The sequence below is a fragment of the Leptidea sinapis genome, chromosome 18 (assembly GCF_905404315.1).
Source record: "Leptidea sinapis chromosome 18, ilLepSina1.1, whole genome shotgun sequence".
NCBI lineage: Eukaryota > Metazoa > Arthropoda > Insecta > Lepidoptera > Pieridae > Leptidea > Leptidea sinapis.
In genome coordinates, this window is record NC_066282.1 from 8,361,075 (window position 1) to 8,383,043 (window position 21,969).

A 21,969-nucleotide genomic window follows, 5' to 3' on the forward strand; every position below is an offset into this window, starting at 1 on the left:
CATCTAAATGTATTTCACTTATAGCGAGGTGGTTCATTGTAAACGCTGGTGGGAAAATGGCTTTGTACCTAATTTTTGTCTGATCTACAGGTCAACAAGTGTATCTGCTGACTAACTGCATGATACGAATAAGAATAATCTTACAAAATGGGGGACGGAGATGCTAATTCCAAATCTGGCAAGACCTTCACTAATCGTAATGGATAATGCTATGTAGTTATCATTCCGTATGTATGAGCATAACGCCCACTTAAGCCAATCGTATCGCTGATTCATTTAATATTAAAGACATAGATTAAAATTAAGCTGTATCATGATCGTTCCAATTGTCCGAGTTTGCACATTTCAAAACTTTATTTCCCCATTTGCCATGAGATTTTGATACACCTATACCTACAGCCTTTTTAGTCAATCTAGTGTCTTTTCTCAAATACATTATTATTCATTAAATGATTTCTCTTCTGTTAAAAGACCCGAATGACCGTGACCATCATCCATTCCCTCGAGCTCGTTTGACTTTTATTTATTCTAATATATCTTTTAATTATTTTAAGATTTAAATTAACATTGAGAACCATAGAGAGAAGTTAGAATTTTAAATATTGTAAATTTTAGGCTGTATAGTTTATATATATTTGTAGATAGATCTAATGTAATTTAAATGGTAGGTTATAAAGTAATTTAAATGGTAGGTAATAAAGGTAGTCACTAATCTATAGTCTATACTCTATAGCATCTATATTCTATAGTCTATACTCTTTAATTTTCAAAATAATTACCGATGTTGATGACGGTTAACTGAAATTATCAAATTGTTTTAAAATAAACATTTAAGTGATTTCGATTTGTGTATTTAGTATTGTTATAGAGTATTTAAATTGATTTCGGTTGCTTATGTCTTATCAATGTTTTGTTGTAGTAAGGATTAGAATTGTGCTGCAGGATGTATTTTCAGGTAAAATTTAAATTACTAGTAAAAACTAAAAACAATACATTTTCTTTTGGATCTATCTATAGCCTCTTATTTGTTTAGATCGAGAATACTCCAGAACACATCCGAAAATCACGCAAAGAAAAACCGAAACCAGAGATTTCTCCAGACGAACCATGCCCCAGATTAGTATTGACGCCGTTCACTAGGCCTCCACAAGTGTTTTTTGAAAATGTTATTATTGGATCTACGTGCGAGAAATCACTGGAGATATTCAATCCTTCTAAACAAATTGAGCAGGTAAGACTACACTTATCCCAATGTGAGAAAAGTTAGAAACTTATTACTTAATAAAAATTGAACTAACTCATCTAACTCTATCCCTGCTTGTCTCTTCTTCATTATTAGTCATTCAAGTAGAATTTTAGGTCATTCTATCTATTTCGGTCACAACAAAACAAGCTCATTCTTGATTTACCTTACTTAGTTCTACTGTTATTAAATTAAGAGCTCCAAAATATATTCTTGTTATTTAAATAAACTATATTTACACAGTTAGAGGAACTTATGTGTGTGTTTTGGAATCATGACAATATTATAGCTACTCCTTTTAAAATGCATCCTTACAGAAAACATTACAGTAAAAAATATTGTATGAACAATTTGTATTTTTTTTTAAAATGGTTATTAAAATTTTAAGATTTGAAAGAGCGCTGTCTTAAGTCAATTTCCTAATACGCAAATATAAGGGTTGTGCAGGTTATCATCTGTAAAGTAGATCCTTTAGATGAAGCCACAACCTGAGAGTTGTCATACAAGATTTATCATTTGAATGGTTGGCTCAGTGGTAAGAGTGGCATGTTTGAGTCACACATCATTCATAAATATAAAAATGAATTGCTGTTCATTAGTCTTGCTAAAACTCGAGAATGGCTGGACCGATTTGGCTAACTTTGATCTTAAATTATTTGTGGAAGTACAGGGAAGGTTTAAAAGGTGAATAAATAGGAAAATGCTCGGAAATAAATAAAAACAACAAATTTGATTTTCCTTTGATGTGTACCCGGTCGAATTTATTGAAGCAACGGTTTGACAGTTATGCTGTGAAACAATTTTATTACTACAACAGGGTGCATTCTACTAAGCAATTCTTGATTTTATGATATATTATTGACAAATTCATAAAAAAAAAACATTATTTTATTTATTATATACAGAACAACGTCTGTTGGGTCAGCTAGTCATTCATAAATTTTGTTTTCAAATTTTATTTGTGTAATGTTGTATGAATTCTAAATTTTAAATTTGACAATCAATGCTTGTCTCCAACATTTCTAGCAGTATTTGTTGGGGATAAGATAACACCACATTTATTTATAGTGTCTTCCAGCTCGTCTATGCTATAGCATCGTAGCTATAGCTACTGATTTAAGATGTATTATCATATCAAAATTATTATTTACAACCATTTCCACTCCAAATTTTAAAATAATATAGAATAACTAGCTGACCCAGCAAATGTTGTATTGCCGATAATTAAAATCGCGATACAAAAGTAACTGTTGATTGTAGATGGGTGAAAATTTGAAGTTGTATGTATTTTTAAACGCTGACTCATAATCAAATAAATTTAAAAAAAATGTCAAAAAAATAAAAAATAAAAATTTTCATGTGGACCACCCTTAACATTTAGGGGGATGAAAAATAGATGTCCAATTCCCAGACCTACCCAATATGCACTCAAAATTTCATGAGAATCGGTCAAGCCGTTTTGTAGGAGTTCAATGTTTTACACCATGATATGAGAATTTTATATATTAGATATTATTTGAAAACTAAGGATTTAATATTAATGATATAAAATATATAATTAAATAAAACTTATGGTTTTGTATGACAGATAACCCTAGACAAAGTACCTCCGGGACTCAGAGTACATTTGCCGGAAGAATGGCTGCACCTGGAACCTGAAACATGTTATTGTCTTACTCTGTCATGGACACCAGTTCAACCAACTGCCCTTAGAGAAACTCTGAGATTCACTAATGCAAACAAAAGAAGATATGAGGTTTTCATTATCCTCAAGTCAGTAATGGTAATATTTTATATTATTGGGCTTTCAGTATGGAATAGGCACTTCTATGTTATAAGTATCTAAATATTTTTATGTTGTAGTAATGGAATGCGAAGAGGTAAGGAAACTACTATGATATAACATAAATAATAATTTGACAAGATTTTCATTTTAAAGATCAAAGTAGAAAATGTAAAGAGAATTTTACATTGTACCTTATTTTGTATGTTAATGGAGGCACCTTTGCACAGGATGCCGGCTAGATTAAGGGTACCACAACGGCGCCAATTTCTGCTGTGAAACAGAAAGCGAAACATAACTGTGTTTCGCACTGAAGGGCTCCATAGCTAGTGAAATTACTGGGCAAATGAGACATAACATCTTATGTCTCAAGGTGACGAGCGCAATTGTAGTTCCACTCAGAATTTTTGGGTTTTTCAAGAATCCTGAACGGCACTGCATTGTAATGGGCAGGGTGTATCAATCAACTATCAGCTGAATTTGCTGCTCATCTTGTCCCTTAAAGGACCCGATTAAAGGAGCCTTCCACTGGTAGAAACTCCTGACTTCTTACCGTAAGAAAGGCAATTTACTATAACAGTAAAGGGCTCTAAAATATATTGATTGAATTATAGGAAAAATTTTATTTCAGACTAATGGAAAAAATCAACCAAAAAGTTCCAAGTCATCACAAGGTAAGATACAAAAGAAGACTCAAAAAAGATCGCCAGTTAATATTTCTAAGAAAAAGGTAGATGTGATGTTTAATACAACAAAAAAGCAAAAAACTGTAGAACATGTACAACTAAAAGAAAATACACCCATAGAAACAGGTGTTTATGTTGAACATAAAAATATATCACCAAAATGCCCCTTTGACTCACCAAACAGTTTTAATTGCAATTTTAACACTTCTGAAGTATTTTCTGTATTACATAAAACATATGATAAGCCTAATACTGGAACGTACAACAAGTATAATTTTAACACACCCACAAGCCCAAATATATACAATGTTCTGAAAGAATCAAATAAACAAAATAGTGATAAATCGCCATCTGACATATTCGACAATATAACATTTACACCACTCAAGAGCTTAAAATCTACAAATAGAAAAATTGAGCAGGGCCCCCGAATTCTTCTAAGTATTAATTCTGATACTGAGTTTGATGATAGCTTAGAAAAAGATAGCAATAAAGAGAATGAGTCACATTCTATAATATATGGATTATCATCTCAAACCACTGACATAAAATGGCCAACTGCAGACAATCATCCAAAATTGGAAAGTTATCAAGAAACAAACGCGCTAATTGTTCCAAACAAAAAATTTCCAGATACTTCTTCACCTAAAGAAATGAATAGTCCTAACTTTTCTATAAATACGGATGTTTCACGTATTAGTGACTTATCATTTTATCCACAAAGATTTTCTACTGAAAGGAAAATCATACCAAGGATCAATATTGACTCTATTGATTTTGATGAAATCAATTTGAGATTATGCTCTGATACGTACACGAAAGAGTCACCAGCCCCTCAAGAATATAATAATCTGAATGAAAACAAACATCCGCTCACAAAGGATCGTAATGCAAAAATGTGTAAGCAGGCTTTGTTTAGGGATCAAGATTTCACTAACAAGAATTTCATGGAACGAAATTATTATGCGCGTCCAGAGAGTGTTTGGCAAAATGAATTAATGGATGCACGGTCTCCTAGATCTATAACACCACCACTGCAATCCATTCCAGAGGAAAGCGTCCAATATTCTAATACACAAGTATTCGACGTAACTGATTCCTTTGCTATTAATCAAACATATAATAAACACGAGAAGCCCGTAAGCAAGCCGAATTTATGGTCTAAGAAGGCGATAATCAATCCGAAATCATTTATTACCTGCAACGAATCCATGAAAAGTATTAATCGAACATATGATACAAACAAAAACGTAACACAGAATGCCACAACGTTTTACGTTCAGAATGCTTATTCACTGTCTCTTACTGTAGACCCATTCCTGTCGACTACCTATTTTTATGATGAAGCATTAATAGGGAAGTTTGAAAGAGATTTTAAGCGATGGTTAAATTACATATTAACGCCAGCTGACTTAGAGAGCAATGTCGATCAAAAAATAGACGTTGGAAAAGCATGGATTGAAAACAGAAATAAAGAAGTGCCTACTGCGCCTACGAAAGAGAAGGTTTGCAGCGCTTATCACAACAGTAAAAGATTGGAAAATGTTCGCAAAATAGCACGAAATCTCTTGAAGAGCCCAGAAATATCTCAAGTTTTTACGAAGCTAACTGCTCAAATCGATAAAAAGCTGTTAGCTATAAGAGATGACAGGAATCTGCATCTTGATATTGGACTTCAGAAAATGATTATGGAATTATTACTCTCATACAATCCCTTATGGTTACGTATTGGACTGGAAGCCATTTACGGAATAGTGTTACCATTAAAATCAAATAGTGACGTAGAAGGGCTTACTATTTTCATAATACAAAGGATGTTTAAAAATCCTTTTTTTAAAAACAAACATTCCAAATCAAGCGCGCCAAATGTGTTGCTTCCAGCATACATGGATGCCATAAAAAAGTTCACCTTAAAGAAATTTTTCATGCTCATATTCTTTTTAGACCAAGCCAAACAAAAAAAGATAATAGCACATGATCCATGTTTGTTTTGTAGGAATGCTGAGTGCAAAGAAAGTAGACAAATGCTAATTAAATTTACGAGAGAACTAATAGCCGGAGTTGGCGATATAACAAAACATCTGAGACCTATGGGCTATGTAGTTACTCATAAACAATCTTACTTAGATGAATACAAATATGGAGTAAATAATTTAGCTGCTGATCTTCGAGATGGAGTTCGACTGGCTAAAGTGTCAGAAATTATATTGATGAAAGATGGTTTGTTGAAACAACTACGGACTCCGGCTGTGTCGCGACTACAAAAAATTCATAATGTAGAAGTTGCATTAAAGGCTTTGAGAGCAGCAAATTTTAATATAGTTGGCGATATCTCTGCATCAGATATTGCTGATGGTCACCGAGAGAAGACGTTGTCACTCCTGTGGCAGTTAATACACGTTTTTCGCGCTCCTTTGTTTGAGAATGCAGCTAATGTTATACAAATATGGTGGAAGAAAAAGTATGAAATTATTGCTGAAAAGAGAAGGAAAGAACAAGAAATTATCAGAACAAGGAACAAAGCAGCTACGACAATTCAGAATTGTTGGCGAAAACTGCAATATAAACGGATGTATGCACGAAGACTATATGAGGTTACGTGTGCAACGATTACACTGCAGAAGTATTTACGAATGTGGATATGTCGGAGCAGATTGCGAAAACTTAAGCAAAGTGTTTTGAAAATTGAAGGCTGGTATGATGGAGTGAAAAGGATTCGTGAGGCGATACAGATACTAAAATTGAGGCGAGAAACGCGCAGGGAAAATGCTGCAGTTGTAATACAAGCTCAAGTCAGACGTTGGCTTTGTGTTAAGAAGTATAAAATGACGAAAAATAAAATTATATATATTCAAGCTTTAGTTCGGGGAACCCTAGTACGAAAGACATTCACTAGATTAAGGAAGTACACTGTGTTTGTGCAGAGAAAATACAGAAATAAACTTTTGATGAATAAAGCAATGGCCCAGTTTCAAAATATTAAAAGAAATATTGTGCTCATACAAAGCTACTATAGAATGTTTAGGCAGCGTAAAATGTATCTATCAATGAAAAGTTCCGTTAATACTATTGAAGAGCATTATATTGCACTTCGAAAAATGAGGAGTGATCGTGAGAATTACTTGAGACTGAAAGAAGCAGTGGTAAAAGTTCAATCTATGTATAAATGTAAGAAATTCCAAAAGGAATATCAGAGATCAAGGGAGTTAATAATCAAGGTGCAGAGAAGAATAAGGGCCAATCAAATCATGAAGACGACTAGAAAACATTATGAAGATACTATAAAAGCAGTTAAAACTATTCAAATATACTTTAAATCTTATTTAGTAATGAAAGAAGTAAGATCACATTACTTGAAGCAACGAAATGCAGCAGTCACTATACAAAATTACTTCCGATCATATATAAAGACGAAACAGCAACGAAATAAGTTCTTGACATTGAAAAATGCTGCATTAGTATTTCAAAATCGATACAGAAGTCTTTTAAAAATGCGTCAAGCTAAAACTGATTATCTTCAATATAAGAGTAGCGTAATTAAAATACAGAGATTGTATAGAGCTAATATTATGATGAAACAATGCAAAACGAAGTATGAAGAACTGAAGAAAGCAGTTATATTTGTCCAGAATAAGTATAGAGCACAGAAAAAGATGCTAGCAGCGAAGTCAGACTTTGAACTTTTAAAACAATCATGTATTTTAATACAAATTAGGTATCGTGCTTACAGAACGGGTAAAGCAATAAGGCAAATTTATTTAAATCAGAAATCAGCCGCAGTTAAAATACAACGTTGGTACAGATATTGTAAAAAGGGTGAGCAAATTAGGCAAAACTTTGAACAGACTAGAAAGGCTTGCATTACTATTCAGCGACTATACCGTTCACATTTACTTAGGAAAATTCAAAGAAATAAGTTTGTCGAACTTAAAACAGCATCAATAACTATACAGCGCTATTATCGGAACTATATTTTAAGCAAAACGATTAGAATGGAATACATTAAAATGAAAATGGCGGCAATAACGATTCAGAAATACTATAGAAGTTATATTGAGATGAAGCACCAGAGAGCCACTTACTTGAAAATGAGAAACGCAGCTTCTTCCATACAAGTATACTATCGTCAATACAAGAAGATGATGACTATAAGAAAGAACTATAATGAATTAAGAAGAACTGTCGTCTTTGTTCAAAGAATGTTTAGAAGCAATTTAGCAATGATGAATGCAAGGAAAGAATATTTGTCACTTAGGAATTCTGTGATTCTCATTCAGCGGAAATATAGGGCTCTCTGCCTCATGAGAAATCAAAGGCAAGACTATTTCAGACAAAGAAAATCAATTGTCGCATTGCAACGAAGATATAGAGCGTTGCGTGCCATGAGATACGATAGATTAAATTATATGAAATTAAAAATGGCCGCTGTATCTATTCAAAGATTTTATAGAGCCTATAAAACTGGCACGAAACAAAAAGAAAATTATCTAAAACTCAAAAAATCAGCCATCGTAATACAAGAACGATATCGTGCCAAGGTTTTGATGAGACGTGAGAGAAATTCCTTCGTTAGTAAACGTTCTGCAGCAATAGTAATCCAAACACGATATAGGGCCCATAAACTTATGATTCAGCAAAAAACTGTAATTGAAAGAATTGTTAAGGCTTGTTTAACTATTCAAAGGAAGTATAGGGCTTTGATCAAGGGAAGAATGGAGAGAAACCGTTTCATAGCGATAAGGGCAGCGACTTTGAAAATTCAAGCATGGTATAGATCTGTTAAAGCCACGAGGAAGTCCCGCTGTGAGTATCTGAGTCTTCGCAGAGCGGCTATCGCTGTTCAAAGACGTGTACGGGCAAAGAGAATGATCCGAGAGCAAAACCGCATTCGCCAACAAGCTGTTTATACAATTATTAATTGGTACATCACTGTAAAGCAGAGACGACGGTATTGTGAGATCCGAAGAAAAATTATCACCCTACAGAGCTTTAGTCGAATGGCAGTTGTGCGTAAATTTTATTTAAAAGTTCAAAACGCGGTCGTTAAAATACAAAAATACTATAGATCTTATGTAAAAACAAAACGAGAGAGATCAAATTTTGTTGCATTGAAATCGGCTGTTGTTAATTTGCAAGCGAATGTTCGTTGCTTTATCGAGAAGAGAAAGTATCAGAGATTGAAAGCTGCTGCCATTGTAATACAAGCTGCTTATCGATTGAAGAAAAAACGAGATCTTATAATGCAGAGGACGAGGCACCGAGCTGCTGTGTGTTTACAAAAAAATGTACGGAGATACTTAGCTGAAAAATATTACAAGCAGTTACGTGCAAAAGTGATATTCATACAAATGCTTTGGAAGGGTAAGCTATTAACGAGACTGTTCCACTATGACTACTTGCAGAAGAAATCATTTGTAACGAAACTTCAAGGGAGATTGAGGGGCTACTTGGTTAGGGAGAAAATAAAAGTTCACAGGGAGAATTTACTAAAAATGAGAGAGGAGCAAAGAAGGAACTGGGCTGCGACGAAAATTCAAGTAAGTATAACTTTATTATGTTTTGGTTTAATTACAGATTTAGATAGTATTACTTAAACCAATTGGTTAGCGATCCTACCTACTAAGCTGGAGGTCTCGGGTTCGAATCCCGGTAGGTGCAAGCATTTATATGATGAATATGGATGTTTGTTTCCGAGTCATGGATGTTTAAATGTATTTATGTATGTTTATATGAATTTATGTATGTTTATATGAATTTATGTATGTTAAAGTAAGTATATTGTATTAAATATATCATTGTCTTGTAAACCCATAACACAACAACAGGAACAAACATAAACTTGTTATGCCTACTACTCGGTTGGGTCGAGTTAGTAAGTGTTTTGTTGGGCGATGTATATGCTTCTACAATATGATCCCAGAAAATGTACAAAACAAATGTGTTACGAAATTTAAAAGAATTGTTAAAAAACGTTTGTGTGGGAAAGGTTATTATAGCATAAACGATTTTCTTAATGACACCACGGACTGGGATTAAAGCGAACACCCTCAGGCTCTTTAATTATTAATGTTTATTGTACGATATTACATTGTAATCCATATTTTATATAAAAAAAAGCCCGCTGAGTTTCTTGCGCCCATTCTTCTCAGGTCTGAGGCAGTCTCTTTTGAATGGGTGGTAGATTTTGACGTTCAATAAGTGATTATAAATCCTATTTTGAATAAAAATATTTGAATTTGAACAGGCTACATAATATGCTTAACTTGGGGCAAGATAATTTGTGTAAAAAGTGTGTCAATATTGTCAATATTATTATTATAATTGCAAAGTAAACACCGGCAAGAGAGTGTTGATGGCTGTAAAGAGAACACGCGGCCATATGTAGGTTTTCCTAATAGTCATACTGGATAAATATTTGTGGGTTGTTGTGCATAGGATGTATGACTTGTTTTGGAAATTTCAAAATTTATATTATTACTAACTGACCCGGCAGACGTTATTGCCATATAAATTAATATCAATATTTTTGTGGTTGTTATAAAATATAGATTACGACCGATTCTCAGACGTACCAAATAGACATAATATTTAAAAAATTTCATAAAAATCGATCAAGCTATTTTGGAAGAGTATGGCAACTAACATACTACAAATAATATTATATAAATAATACTAGCTGACCCAGCAAACGTTGTGCTATATTGCCATATAAAGTAATAAAAAAAATAGATGCAACCGATTCTCAGACCTACCAAATTTATCGTACTACAATTATTGTATTCGATTGCCATCTTGCAACCCTATAGCGGATTTGTGGATGGAACAGAATAATATAAAAATCGCGACGCGAAACAGTTGTACGAGATCGTAGAAAATTTGAGGTCGTATCTATTTTTCAATGCTAAATCATAATAGCCAAAGTCAAACTCAAAAAAATCTTTATTCACTGTAAAACTTTATAAGTTATTTAGTGCAAGTCAGGATGAAGTACAAAAGTTACAATAGCATTCGAATGAGTACAACAATAATCATTAACAAAATTTAGAACATTAATTCCAACTATCTTTATCATTCAAATAATCTTTCACATTATAATAGGCCTTAGATGTCAATTCATTTTTTAACATTTTAATTTCATTTGGGAGTTAATTATAAAATATAACATAATCCACTTTAAAAGATTTAGCAATTTTACGGAGCCTAGTAGATGGAATTGCGAGTTTATGTTTGTTTCGAGTATTGACACTGTGTACATCACTATTCTTTTTAAAATAGAATTAAAATAAAAAAAATATATTTAGGGGTGGGTCCCTTATTATTTCGGGGTATTAAAAATAGATATTGGCCGATTCTCAATCCTATCGGTTCAGCCATTTCGGAGGAGTTTCGTAACAAACAGCGGGTTACGAGAATTTTAAATATTAGATATAGATGTTTAACATGCGCATTAATTATTAAAACGCGCTAAAATTACAACATATATTTTAGAGTGCTACCGTCCGCATGTTGGCTACGGTTCCATCATTGACTTACAATATACTAGTATATAGACGAACATAGCTTGCAATAGAGAAGAACATCTCTAACGAAGATACGGATGTGTGGCGGTCCTCCACAGTGCGGTTTTCAAGGAGCTTTCTTCCACGTACTACAAAGCTGTGGAATGAACTTCCTTGTGCGGTGTTTCCGGGACGATACGACATGGGTACCTTCGAAAAAAACGCGTACACCTTCCTTAAAGGCCGGCAACGCTCTTGTGATTCCTCTGGTGTTGCAAGAGATTGTGGGCGGCGGTGATCTCTTAACACCAGGTGACCCGTACGCTCGTTTGTCCTCCTATTCCATAAAAAACAGATACATCAAGATAGAAAAGGAACGCAAATCCATTATTACTGTGACCGATTTTGATTGACAAGTTATAAACAGTCAGCCACGCTTGGCATTAGCTCTATGGTATTTTGAATATTAAACCATTAGTTAATGCATACATTGACAAAATATCAACTTTGGTGACGCATGCCACTGCCAGGTCATCTATGGGCTAGTATATTCTAGGCTAAGTATATGAGTTCGACCGTTCTAAACATATATTACAGGGAGACAAGATTTTTTGTGGCCATATATTTATTTTGCCGTTTTTATGACCGTTACAATTAATATAAGTAGGTAATACAAATTATTTGAACACAGAGTATTATTTTTTATTCATTTATTTTAAGCAAACTTTACAGCATTTCTATTCTACAGATTAATACCATAAACTATATACATGTACCTTTAACAAAGTTTGGCAGATTAAATTATAATGAAATAATAACGCTGACAAATAAATGGTAATTATATAAAATAAAGAAGAAGAAGTCCTGAATAATGCGTGCTTGTGATTTATGATTATTAAATAGATATGTGTATAGTGTGTATGACTATGTGAGAGTGTTATGAGTTGTGAGTAGTGTGTAGTGTGTAATGTTCAGTCTAATGGGCATCGTTCTCAGCTTGGGACATGTGCTCGATCACTGAGTTAATAAATTTATTACGGCTGATGAAAAAAATGTCAATATCTTTATTTTTTTTTCGTATAAATTTACTATCCTGTGCAAAACAGAATGTCTACCATAATTAGTACGCGGTTGGCCAACGTCGAAAAGGCGTCTACTCCGTGTATGTGCTGTACTGGCCCATACTCCGATCTGTCCGGTCAGAAGCGAACAAGCGGATCCACCAAAAGTGAAACACTAAAAATTTCGTAATAATGGTACACGATAGTAAAGTCTCCATACAATTAGCACATAGGACACACGCACATATTACGCTGAAAGTATGTCAAAAACTACACGTTATTGAGAGAAATCCAAGACGTTTAACAGTTTTAAATAACGGTTTTAAACTTTGCAATATAACTAATAATTGTAATTAAATATGCAATTTCGAAAACGGCACATATCTGTAAATTTAGAATGTTCAGGAATTTAAAAAAACTAAATATTGTCCAAATCATTGTATTATATCTAAAAGTAGCTATTGAGTAACATTTTGGTATTAATTTCCCTTCAAAAATGATTCAAATGATTTATTTAAATATTGATTTAAATGTGTTATTAAACATTTAATATTTGTGAGATGTGCCCTTTTTGAAATTAAGACTAATTGGATTGACAATAAATGAAACAAAAAAATCTTGTGAACTTTACTTTAGAAACTTGTGTATCTTTTATCTTAAGCATCTAAAATCAAACATGTTATTAAAATTAGACATGCCTAACACGCTTTTATTAAAAATTTTCTTCTGCAGCTTCTTTTTCTCTTTATAATAGGTACTTAATGTATTTTAAATTAAAGGAAATACTCAGGTACTAATTTTAATATTATTATGGTTTGATTAATGTAATCAATAAAAAAAAAATGTGGACTACACTGCGGGAGTGCCTGTAGAAGTGAAAACTTGAATAACGTTAATTTGTGTATTCAAATATCTTGGAATGGTTAGGGAATAATTTCGCACTAATGCTTTATTTATCAGTATAAAAGTACTAGAATTTATGTGGTTAAATACAATCTTAATATATATAAATTACGTGACACGTTGTTTGTCCGCGATGGACTCCAAAACTAATGAACGGATTTTATTGGGGATTACTTCATAGAGTGCCGTTTGGTCCAACTTGAGAGATAGGATACTTTTTATTTCGATTTGGGATTTATAATTATCTTTATTTCCAATATCTGTTTTGTATGGACATATTTTCTATGAGAGAATTTAGTGACGCACGGTTTGACAGTTCCTCTGTGAAACGATTTCATTATAACAACAGGGAGCATTTTTTACGAAATAATTCTTGATGTTTTGAAATTTTTTTTATTGTCTACAGAACAACGTCTGTCGGGTCAGCTAGTATTCTATAAAATAACGAATTATATTACATAAAAATATTAACACTTCAGAATTATTACAATTATATTACATTAAAAAGTTTATCTCTCAGAAAAATCAACTTTTATTCATAATTTCAACGACTGTCTTACGAATTTTCGATCAGGCCACATGTCCTGACGCGAGTTTAACATTTTATACCCATCCTAAGAAAAGTGCTCAACGCCGCTAAAGAAGTTTTCGCTTCAAAAAATCTGTTTTGTACTTAGGTAAGACCTCATCATATTGGGTAATTTGGTATTCATTAAAGCGTGGTCTCTATTCTGCACTTGACTTACACTGATTCGGCAGCATTCAGCGTAGAACTCTTTGATAATCCATCCACACTCTCTCTCTCTAAAATGTAAATCCATCATCATTAATAATTAACTGTAAATAATGTATTTAACTTCAAACTTGTTTAAACACGTTATGTTCGAAGTAAATCCATCGAACAGCATTATATCCTACTAATATTATAAATGTGAAAGTTTGTATGTCTGGATGTATGTTTGAACTTCTTTAACGCAAAATTTACTGAATAGATTTTGATGAAACTTTACAATAATATAGCTTACACACCAGAATAACAAATAGGCTATAATTAGAATATTAGGCTATTATAGAATTATACAAAATATAAAAGAAGTGTGATTGTTACTAATGAATACAACTAGCGCCATCTCTTTATCAACTAGCAAGCAAAATATCAATATAATTTAATTTATATGGCAAAACAATGTTTGCCGGGTCAGCTAGTTACAAATATTGCTTAGTAGATAATATTAATTACTTATAACCATGTGTTTTGCCTTTAGTAAGGCAGTACGCGAGTAACCATTGATCGGTCCGGTCCTAGTTACAATTAACCATTTGCCTATAACCATTACAGGACTGGTCCGAGTAACCATTTTAACCAATTAATAGTAGACATCCGCGTACTCACCAGTAGAACCATTAATTATAGTTATTTAGCAAGTGTCATAGATTAATTTAGTATCTTAAGTAAATAAATACTTTTACCATAAAACCAATATACATATATCTACCCCTAAGTGCACCCCTTTTCACTTTAGCTAAATGCATGTGTTTATTAGTTACATATTTACGATGCCAAAACTATAAAATTAATTTAATGTTATGTTTTAGGCTTTAGTCCGTGGTAACATAGTTCGTGGTACAAATAATCGCAAATTATCAGAGATAAGGAGCCGTTTGAGTGGCTGCCAAATTGATTCCACCCGGAAATGTTTGAGAGAGCGGAATCAAGATGCTTTGGATGTGTTGAGGCACGAGTCCGGCATAGATGCAGTAATACGAGCATTTAAAACACTGAGTAAGTATTTTCTTCTTTTTTGGAATCATATTCTTTGTATTAGTATCGGACTAAGGAATATTCTCGAGCCTTATAAGTCTATACTTAAAAAATCCGCAAGTATGCATGTACTATTAAAATTAAAAGTACTACAAACAAAATTTTTAGCTTTTGAAGCGATAGCGAGCATTTAGAATCCTATTTCTTTGTCCGCTATCCGTACATATGTCTATTAATGCATGCAATAGGTTTTATTATGTGCATTATTCGACATGCCTATAATTAATAGATAAAAAACTAAGATGGCGAAATCTTAAATGGGCTGCCATGCAAATAAAAAACAATATTTCCTTTATCTACGCCCATGCTTTAAATCCTCTATTAAAAATTCTGAAACGGTTAGCTTATTGACAACATTAAAACCACCCAATGTCCTAATAACCACCATCATCCGTTGGATGTAATGTACTGAAATTCATAATAACACTCCTTTGTTTTTTTTTCGATCCCTTCATGCGCAAAGAGTTTCAACAGACAGCCACATTCTTATTGCTCGATGCGTGGTATCTGTATGAATTTAAATAAAAAAAATCGTTTACGCGCGCTCCACACTGCCAGAACGTCGCGCGCCGTAAAAAAAAGTAGGTTATTCGAATCCCCGCCATTTTGTTCGATATTTTTACTGTCAAAAAATGAGCGATTCAAGTTTTGACAGCACATCGCTAATATTTACATATAATAATAGATATTTTAAACGCTGCAATAATACTTAGTTTATTTGTATATAATCAGTAATGGATGAGTTGGGTTAGTACTAGGACTGGCTGTTTTAATGTTAGCAGTAAGCTAACTGTTTCACAATCTTTTAGAGGATTCATATTATGGGTGTAAATAAAGTCTTGTATGCAACTATTGACAATTATTAGGTATTAAAACAGTCATGTGCTACAATAATCACATTCGTGTTTTAATACCCCGTATTACACAACAGTTGCATAAATAACTATTAAAAAAAAGGTCAGTGTTATATCATTACAGCATTACACAATTTTTTATTTGGTTGTTTGTTTCAGAGCTCATATCAGAATTGTTCCCAATGACATACAACATGAATGCTACAGCTCTAGCGCACCATGTGTATCTATTCATGAATAGAACCAATCGTTCCATCACCAGCATTGAGGTTCTCAAGCCAGGGGCAGAGGTCCTACTCAACTTGGCTAGGTACAAGACAACAGGGCCTAAGATATACAGGGTAAGTATTGAGATTTATTATTATTATTTAAGATATACATAATAACTCGAAAAGCAACTATTCCAACTGTCAGGGTAAATAGCAATTATTACCTATTTACAGTGCTCCCAAGTTAATAATGCGCATACAGATCTTCGCTAATGGGCGTATTCCCGTAAACACCCGAATCATTCAATCGTAAGAGCCCTAAACAATGCACTTGAATTTTGCACCTTGTGCGAAAGAAATAGGAGTCAAATCATGTGTTCACAATACGAAAACAAATCGGGCGGTCGGCTGTGGTAGCCGGTCAGTCAGTCGTCTTTAAGTATTGCTGTCTACTGCACGTGCTTAGTCTATGTGTAAGAGTATAGAGCTCCTATTACACACCCTTCTTGTTATTATTATTGTAATATAATTCTTCTAAATTATGCAAAAGTAATGCATTTTACCACTCTATATAGATATCGCCTCTCACTCTATATAAATACGACCCTTGCCGAAAAGTGGCGAAGATCTGTATGCGCATTATTTATTTGGGAGCACTATCTTAGTTAAATTATTGCAATCTCATATGATCATAAAGGAGGGTGGCGAGAATGCATGTATGTATTTTGGGACCCACTGAAAGAAGTGGCGTACATCATGGAAACTTATTAATAATTGTAGAACGTAACAAAACAAAAAAAAAAGCAAATCGTAAGTAAGTCTAAAAAGGTGGGAGAAAAAAGATATATCTAAAAGTAAAATATAACCTAAAATTATTAATCAATATCTATTGTTCAATAAATAATTTGTATCTTATGTCTATGCCTAATTACTGTCTGCTAAAAGATAATATAATATAATATATTATATACTTATAATAATAATTATAGGCACTTAGACATTTTTCATAGCAGCTATCGAACATTTACTAAAAAAAATAAAGAATATCCAAAACATCCTTAGAATATGTCCAACCAATAAATTTGATAAATTTTGTTTCATTTGTATTTTTGTGTACTTTTTTCACCTTATGTTTAATTGTATATAAAATCGTTATATTTTGTATTATATTCACTCCTACTTTGTTTATATTTAAGTGAAAACTTTATTGGCTTGTGTAATATATATTATGTGTTACAATGTGTATATAACTTAAGCTGTTTGTTTTCCAATAAATAAATAACTATGTGGAAGGTTGGCCAGCAGCTATATAATTGAGGATCCAAAATTCATTCTTTTTAGTATCGAAAATCGATAATAATCTTATTGAATCTTATTTTGAAATACTACTGAATTACAGATTTGAGTAGGTATAGATAGTTTGGTGGTGTCGGGAGTCGGGATATCCGTATAAAAAAGACTGTCTTGTCAAAAAAATGTAGATGCCAATTGCGCAAAACGTTCCGTTAGTGCAAGATGACTTATTTTTTAATATTTTATAATAATTTATTACAATTAATATAAACTTGTTCTTGTACGATGCTTCCTTAATTCTTAAATTATGTGGGTGCATTCTCGCCATCCTCTTTTAAAGATTTTTTGGAAAAATACACACACAAGATACATATAATTTAATAATTAAAAATTACGAAACAATTATGATATTTGAAAATGGAACATACTCTGAGGTTAAATTTTAGTTAGTCTGATTGTCATCTGTTTTCACATTGTTACATCGATTGAAAATTGTGTGCACTGAATTTAACGTTTTCACCTTTGTTTGTTTCTTTCAGAGGGATCGCATACCGCCCATTTTAAAAATCATGTGGAGATTCTGCTACAGTGAAACAAAACTATTTTGTATTCTAGCGACGTACCTCTGGATATTTTCTAAATACGACGATATAAAAACGGTATGTTGTGGTTCGTGCTAATAGTAATTGTTCATGGTGATATTTATCTTACGGCCATACCTAATGAAACACACACGAAAATATTACGAAAACCCCTCTCCGTCCGTCTGTATGTCAGTGGAATCTCATAATAAGATTATAGTTAGAGATTAGTATTATTAGAGTTTAGACTTTACTGATCATAGACAGCTGAAGTCGTGTCAGACTGTGGTTACTGTTACCGCACTCACAACAGGTATAAAAACAATAAGAGTATGATTTTCAAAATGGCCGCAATTCAATATACAAGCAGTCCTATAATAATTATTATAATTTTTTTTACAAGAAAACATGACGTGACGAGCAATACGTTTACTTGATAGTAAGTGTAAATATTGCATCATTCATACCTCGCGCTTAATCAAGTTATAACTCTTAGTCTCTCTAGAAGTTCTATAAATACTCCTCCCAATAAGTTTTGGTTTTTAATAAGTTATATCATATCTTATTTTGAATAAAAATGTTTGAATTTGTATATTACCTTTTATCAAATTTAATGTAGAGTACCGGAGTAAATTAGGTACCTACTGTTGTTAAACGGGAAATGGTTGGCAACAAAACAGCCAATGTGGACAGTATGACAAATATTTGCTTGTTTATGTATAGAAATACTTGTATCAAAGTAAAGAATATTAATAAAATTTTAATTTAATTTACCAAATATAAGGTTGGGTCCGCAAATTATAGCGAAACGGCGAAAGAAAGGTATGGCGCGAAAGAGAAACAGTTATGTGTAAGACTCAACACTGTATAAGTGTAGGTCGTTTAGCTGCACTCTTCTTCTCTCTCCCTTGCTCTTTCTCGTAACACACATGCATACACTATGTTGGCGGACAGTATGTCTTGGTACCAATTCACGCAAAATGCGTTGGCACAACTCCGCTAAACCGCGTGCTCATTGGTTAAACCAAATACCGCGCGATTCCCCAATTTTTTCGAAATTTTTCACGAAATAACACAAAAAATATCCAGCAACCAAGAGGAAAGATGATACAAAGCAAAAAGGACTTGGAGTTTTCAAGCAAAATAGGCACACAGGAGACATCGAGTTACGGAAAATAGCCCATGTATAACTTTTATCATTAATGATAATGGCATAATATTTTCAGGATCTGATAGAATACCTTCATGAACCCGAAAATCACAAGATATTGGTATCATTAAAAGCGAATGCGGACAGACTGAAGAGAATGGAGAGTAACACAGGCAAGCATAAGCCCAACTCATCATACACAAAGAGCACACAACACTCGCATAATGTGCTGCCAGCCTTGGAACCACACTTTGGAATAGTCCAAGTCAACAAACCTCCATACTTTGAAGATGCTCATCACGCAATAAACTGCCTCTTCCAGACTTATAAATTGTAATTACAACTGCCCTTGCAAACATAATCATGTCACAACTGCTCTGGAGCTCACAATCTTCAATTGTTCTAGAAGATATTGTAAGTGTAGTGATTTGACATAAAACGGGTTCCTTGATTGCGCTTGCTGCCAGAGCTCAAAAATTTATTATTTTTTGACTAGATAGATTTAAATTGAAGTGTTAAAATATTATTTGTATAATGTCCTTGGTTTATAGTGTAATAATAATTAAATTGTGGAGAGGGTATTTCATTTAACACTTACACTTCAAATAATAAGATGTATGGTTGTTTTTACAAAAAGTTTTCTCAAGTCTAAATGTAACTCTTTAGTCTATACTTCTTTTGAAAATGAGTGGACATAGAAGCTTAAAAAACATATAGTTCTTTATACATGGTTTATATTATTTATAATTTATCTTTTAAATCTAATGTAAGCGTTTTTTCTTAAAACTAGCTGTTCTGTTCAATAGCATGTTAGTCCATTATCATTGTTTTCGATATGCTCCAAGTCTATAACTCAAATGTTTTCTAAAGTTTCGATATTTTTTCCTCAAATCTGTTAATGTCTGTAATATATGTTAAGGATTGTTTTCTGCACTTTTCTCATATTGGAGGACGAAGATACCTTGCACACATAATCGACCACAGTCCAGCAATATAATGTTAATGAAATTGCTTGAGTTTTATATGATAATATAATGACGAGACAAGCCATTCAGGCTTTTTGATTCAACCCAAAGTCCGGAGTCGTATCGCAATGCGGTCGTCACTTTGAGACATAAGATGTTGTCTCATCAGCCCAGTAATTTACCAGCTATGGAACTCTTCACACCTAAAAACAATAATGCTTACACATTCCATACCACATGGTACCCACCTATCCGGCATCTTGTGCAAAGAAGCCTCATACTGACAATGGCTTGACTGGTGGTACTATAATGGTTGACTACAAACTATAGATCCATTTAATTGTTCTTGATTGCTTAACTTATAAGAATCATCTGAGATGGCAGTTTAGGTTCTGGTGTTAAAAGTATCACTGGATATTCAACTGGGTGACAATCTTCAGTGTTACAGGTTCCAGGGTTTCAGTCAAGTAATGACAATGTATCTATTTAAGTAGTAAATATAATAAAATCTCTGCAGTTTAAGATCGTATCCGTGTCACAAGTTGATATTTTACAGACATTTGACTAATATTATTTTTTTAAATTCCAATAATAAATTGTAAATTATTTAATCTCATGTTGGTACGTAGTTTTTATTTTACTATTATTATTATGTAATATTAAATACCTAATATTAAATACTTAATAATATAATATGGTTTTTTATTTTGTGCTAATCTGATTTTACGCTAATAATTTTCTAAATTCCGTTTATCCTTTTCTTTCCTCCTATAAATTGATTCCACCTTGTTATGGAATGAGCATACCTACTGTACAGTGAAAAAAAGAAAAAGAAAAAAACCGGACAAGGGCAAGTTGGAATTGCCCACTGGTGGTTCCATACATTATGGTCCTACATATACTTATGGAAAGGGAAATTTTTTTTTCATTCTTCGTTATATAACGAAAACTATAACATAAAAATAATTAAAAATACCCTTTCAAACGGAACAATACCTTGTGCATAAAGAATAGAAGGTGTGCCCCTGAGTTGACGCCGGTGCTATCGCGTTTATTTCGGCACTCGTATGCAAAAGGCGTAGTCCCTGGCTCATGGAAGTCAGCCCTTGTCCATCCGATCCAAAAAAAGGAGACAGTTCGGATCCGGCAAACTAAAGGCCTATAGCTATTACCTGCCTGCTCTCCAAAATCATGGAGAGCAATATTAACCGCCAGCTCTTGGTATACCTAGAGTGTCACCAGTTGAAAAACGACTGACAGTACGGCTTTCGCCATGGTCGATCGGCAGGTGATCTTCTGGTATACCTTACACATAGATGGGCGGTGCCTAGTGAAAGCAAGGCGGAAGAAATGGCTGTTAGCCTGCATATAGCGAAGAGTTTTGATCGTGTATGGCACAAGGCTCTTCTCGCAAAACTTCCATCATTTGGGCTTCCCGAGAGATTATGCACGTGGACTTCCAGCTTCATCACTGGGCGCAGCATACAGGTCGTTATCGACGGTTATTGCTTGAATCCCAAGCCCGTAAACGCTGGAGTCTCCCATGGCTGTGTGCTATCTTAAACACTGTTTCTTCTGCATATCAACTCTCTCAGCTCTTTGACAACACTCAATACAGACTCGCCTACTATCGGAATTCTGGGTCTCGAATTCTCGAGCGATTGCCAATTTCTCGGCCACCTGGAGAGCAAAGCCAAATAATGGCTTCTAAGAAACTGGGCGTCATAAATAGAGCACGGCAATACTTCAAGCCGGCCCACAATCAAGCGCAAGTCCTGCCACATAGGTATGGAGTATTGCTGTCATCTCTGGTTTGGCCCACTCCAGTATCAGCTCGATCCACTTGACGGCGTGCAACGCAGAGCAGCTCGAATTGTCGGGAACCTGGTGTTCTGTGAACGGCTGGATCACTTGGCATTG

The 21,969-nt window shown here is 33.6% G+C and overlaps 1 protein-coding gene across 1 annotated transcript; it reads left to right on the plus strand.

Moving 5' to 3' along the window:
* Positions 1–788: 788 nt before the first annotated feature.
* Positions 789–20,742, plus strand: LOC126969406 (protein abnormal spindle). Its single transcript, XM_050814803.1, has 8 exons — positions 789–955; positions 1,034–1,231; positions 2,832–3,026; positions 3,658–9,249; positions 14,772–14,958; positions 16,011–16,192; positions 17,893–18,012; positions 19,161–20,742. The coding sequence occupies exons 1-8, from the start codon at positions 944–946 to the stop codon at positions 19,419–19,421; spliced, it is 6,747 nt and encodes a 2,248-aa protein (XP_050670760.1). The 5' UTR covers positions 789–943; the 3' UTR covers positions 19,422–20,742.
* Positions 20,743–21,969: the final 1,227 nt, after the last annotated feature.

Coding starts and splice junctions, on each gene's coding strand:
- LOC126969406 (XM_050814803.1), top strand. Junction 1,232..2,831: donor CTTCTAAACAAATTGAGCAG/GTAAGACTACAC, acceptor TTTGTATGACAG/ATAACCCTAGACAAAGTACC. Junction 9,250..14,771: donor GGGCTGCGACGAAAATTCAA/GTAAGTATAACT, acceptor GTTATGTTTTAG/GCTTTAGTCCGTGGTAACAT.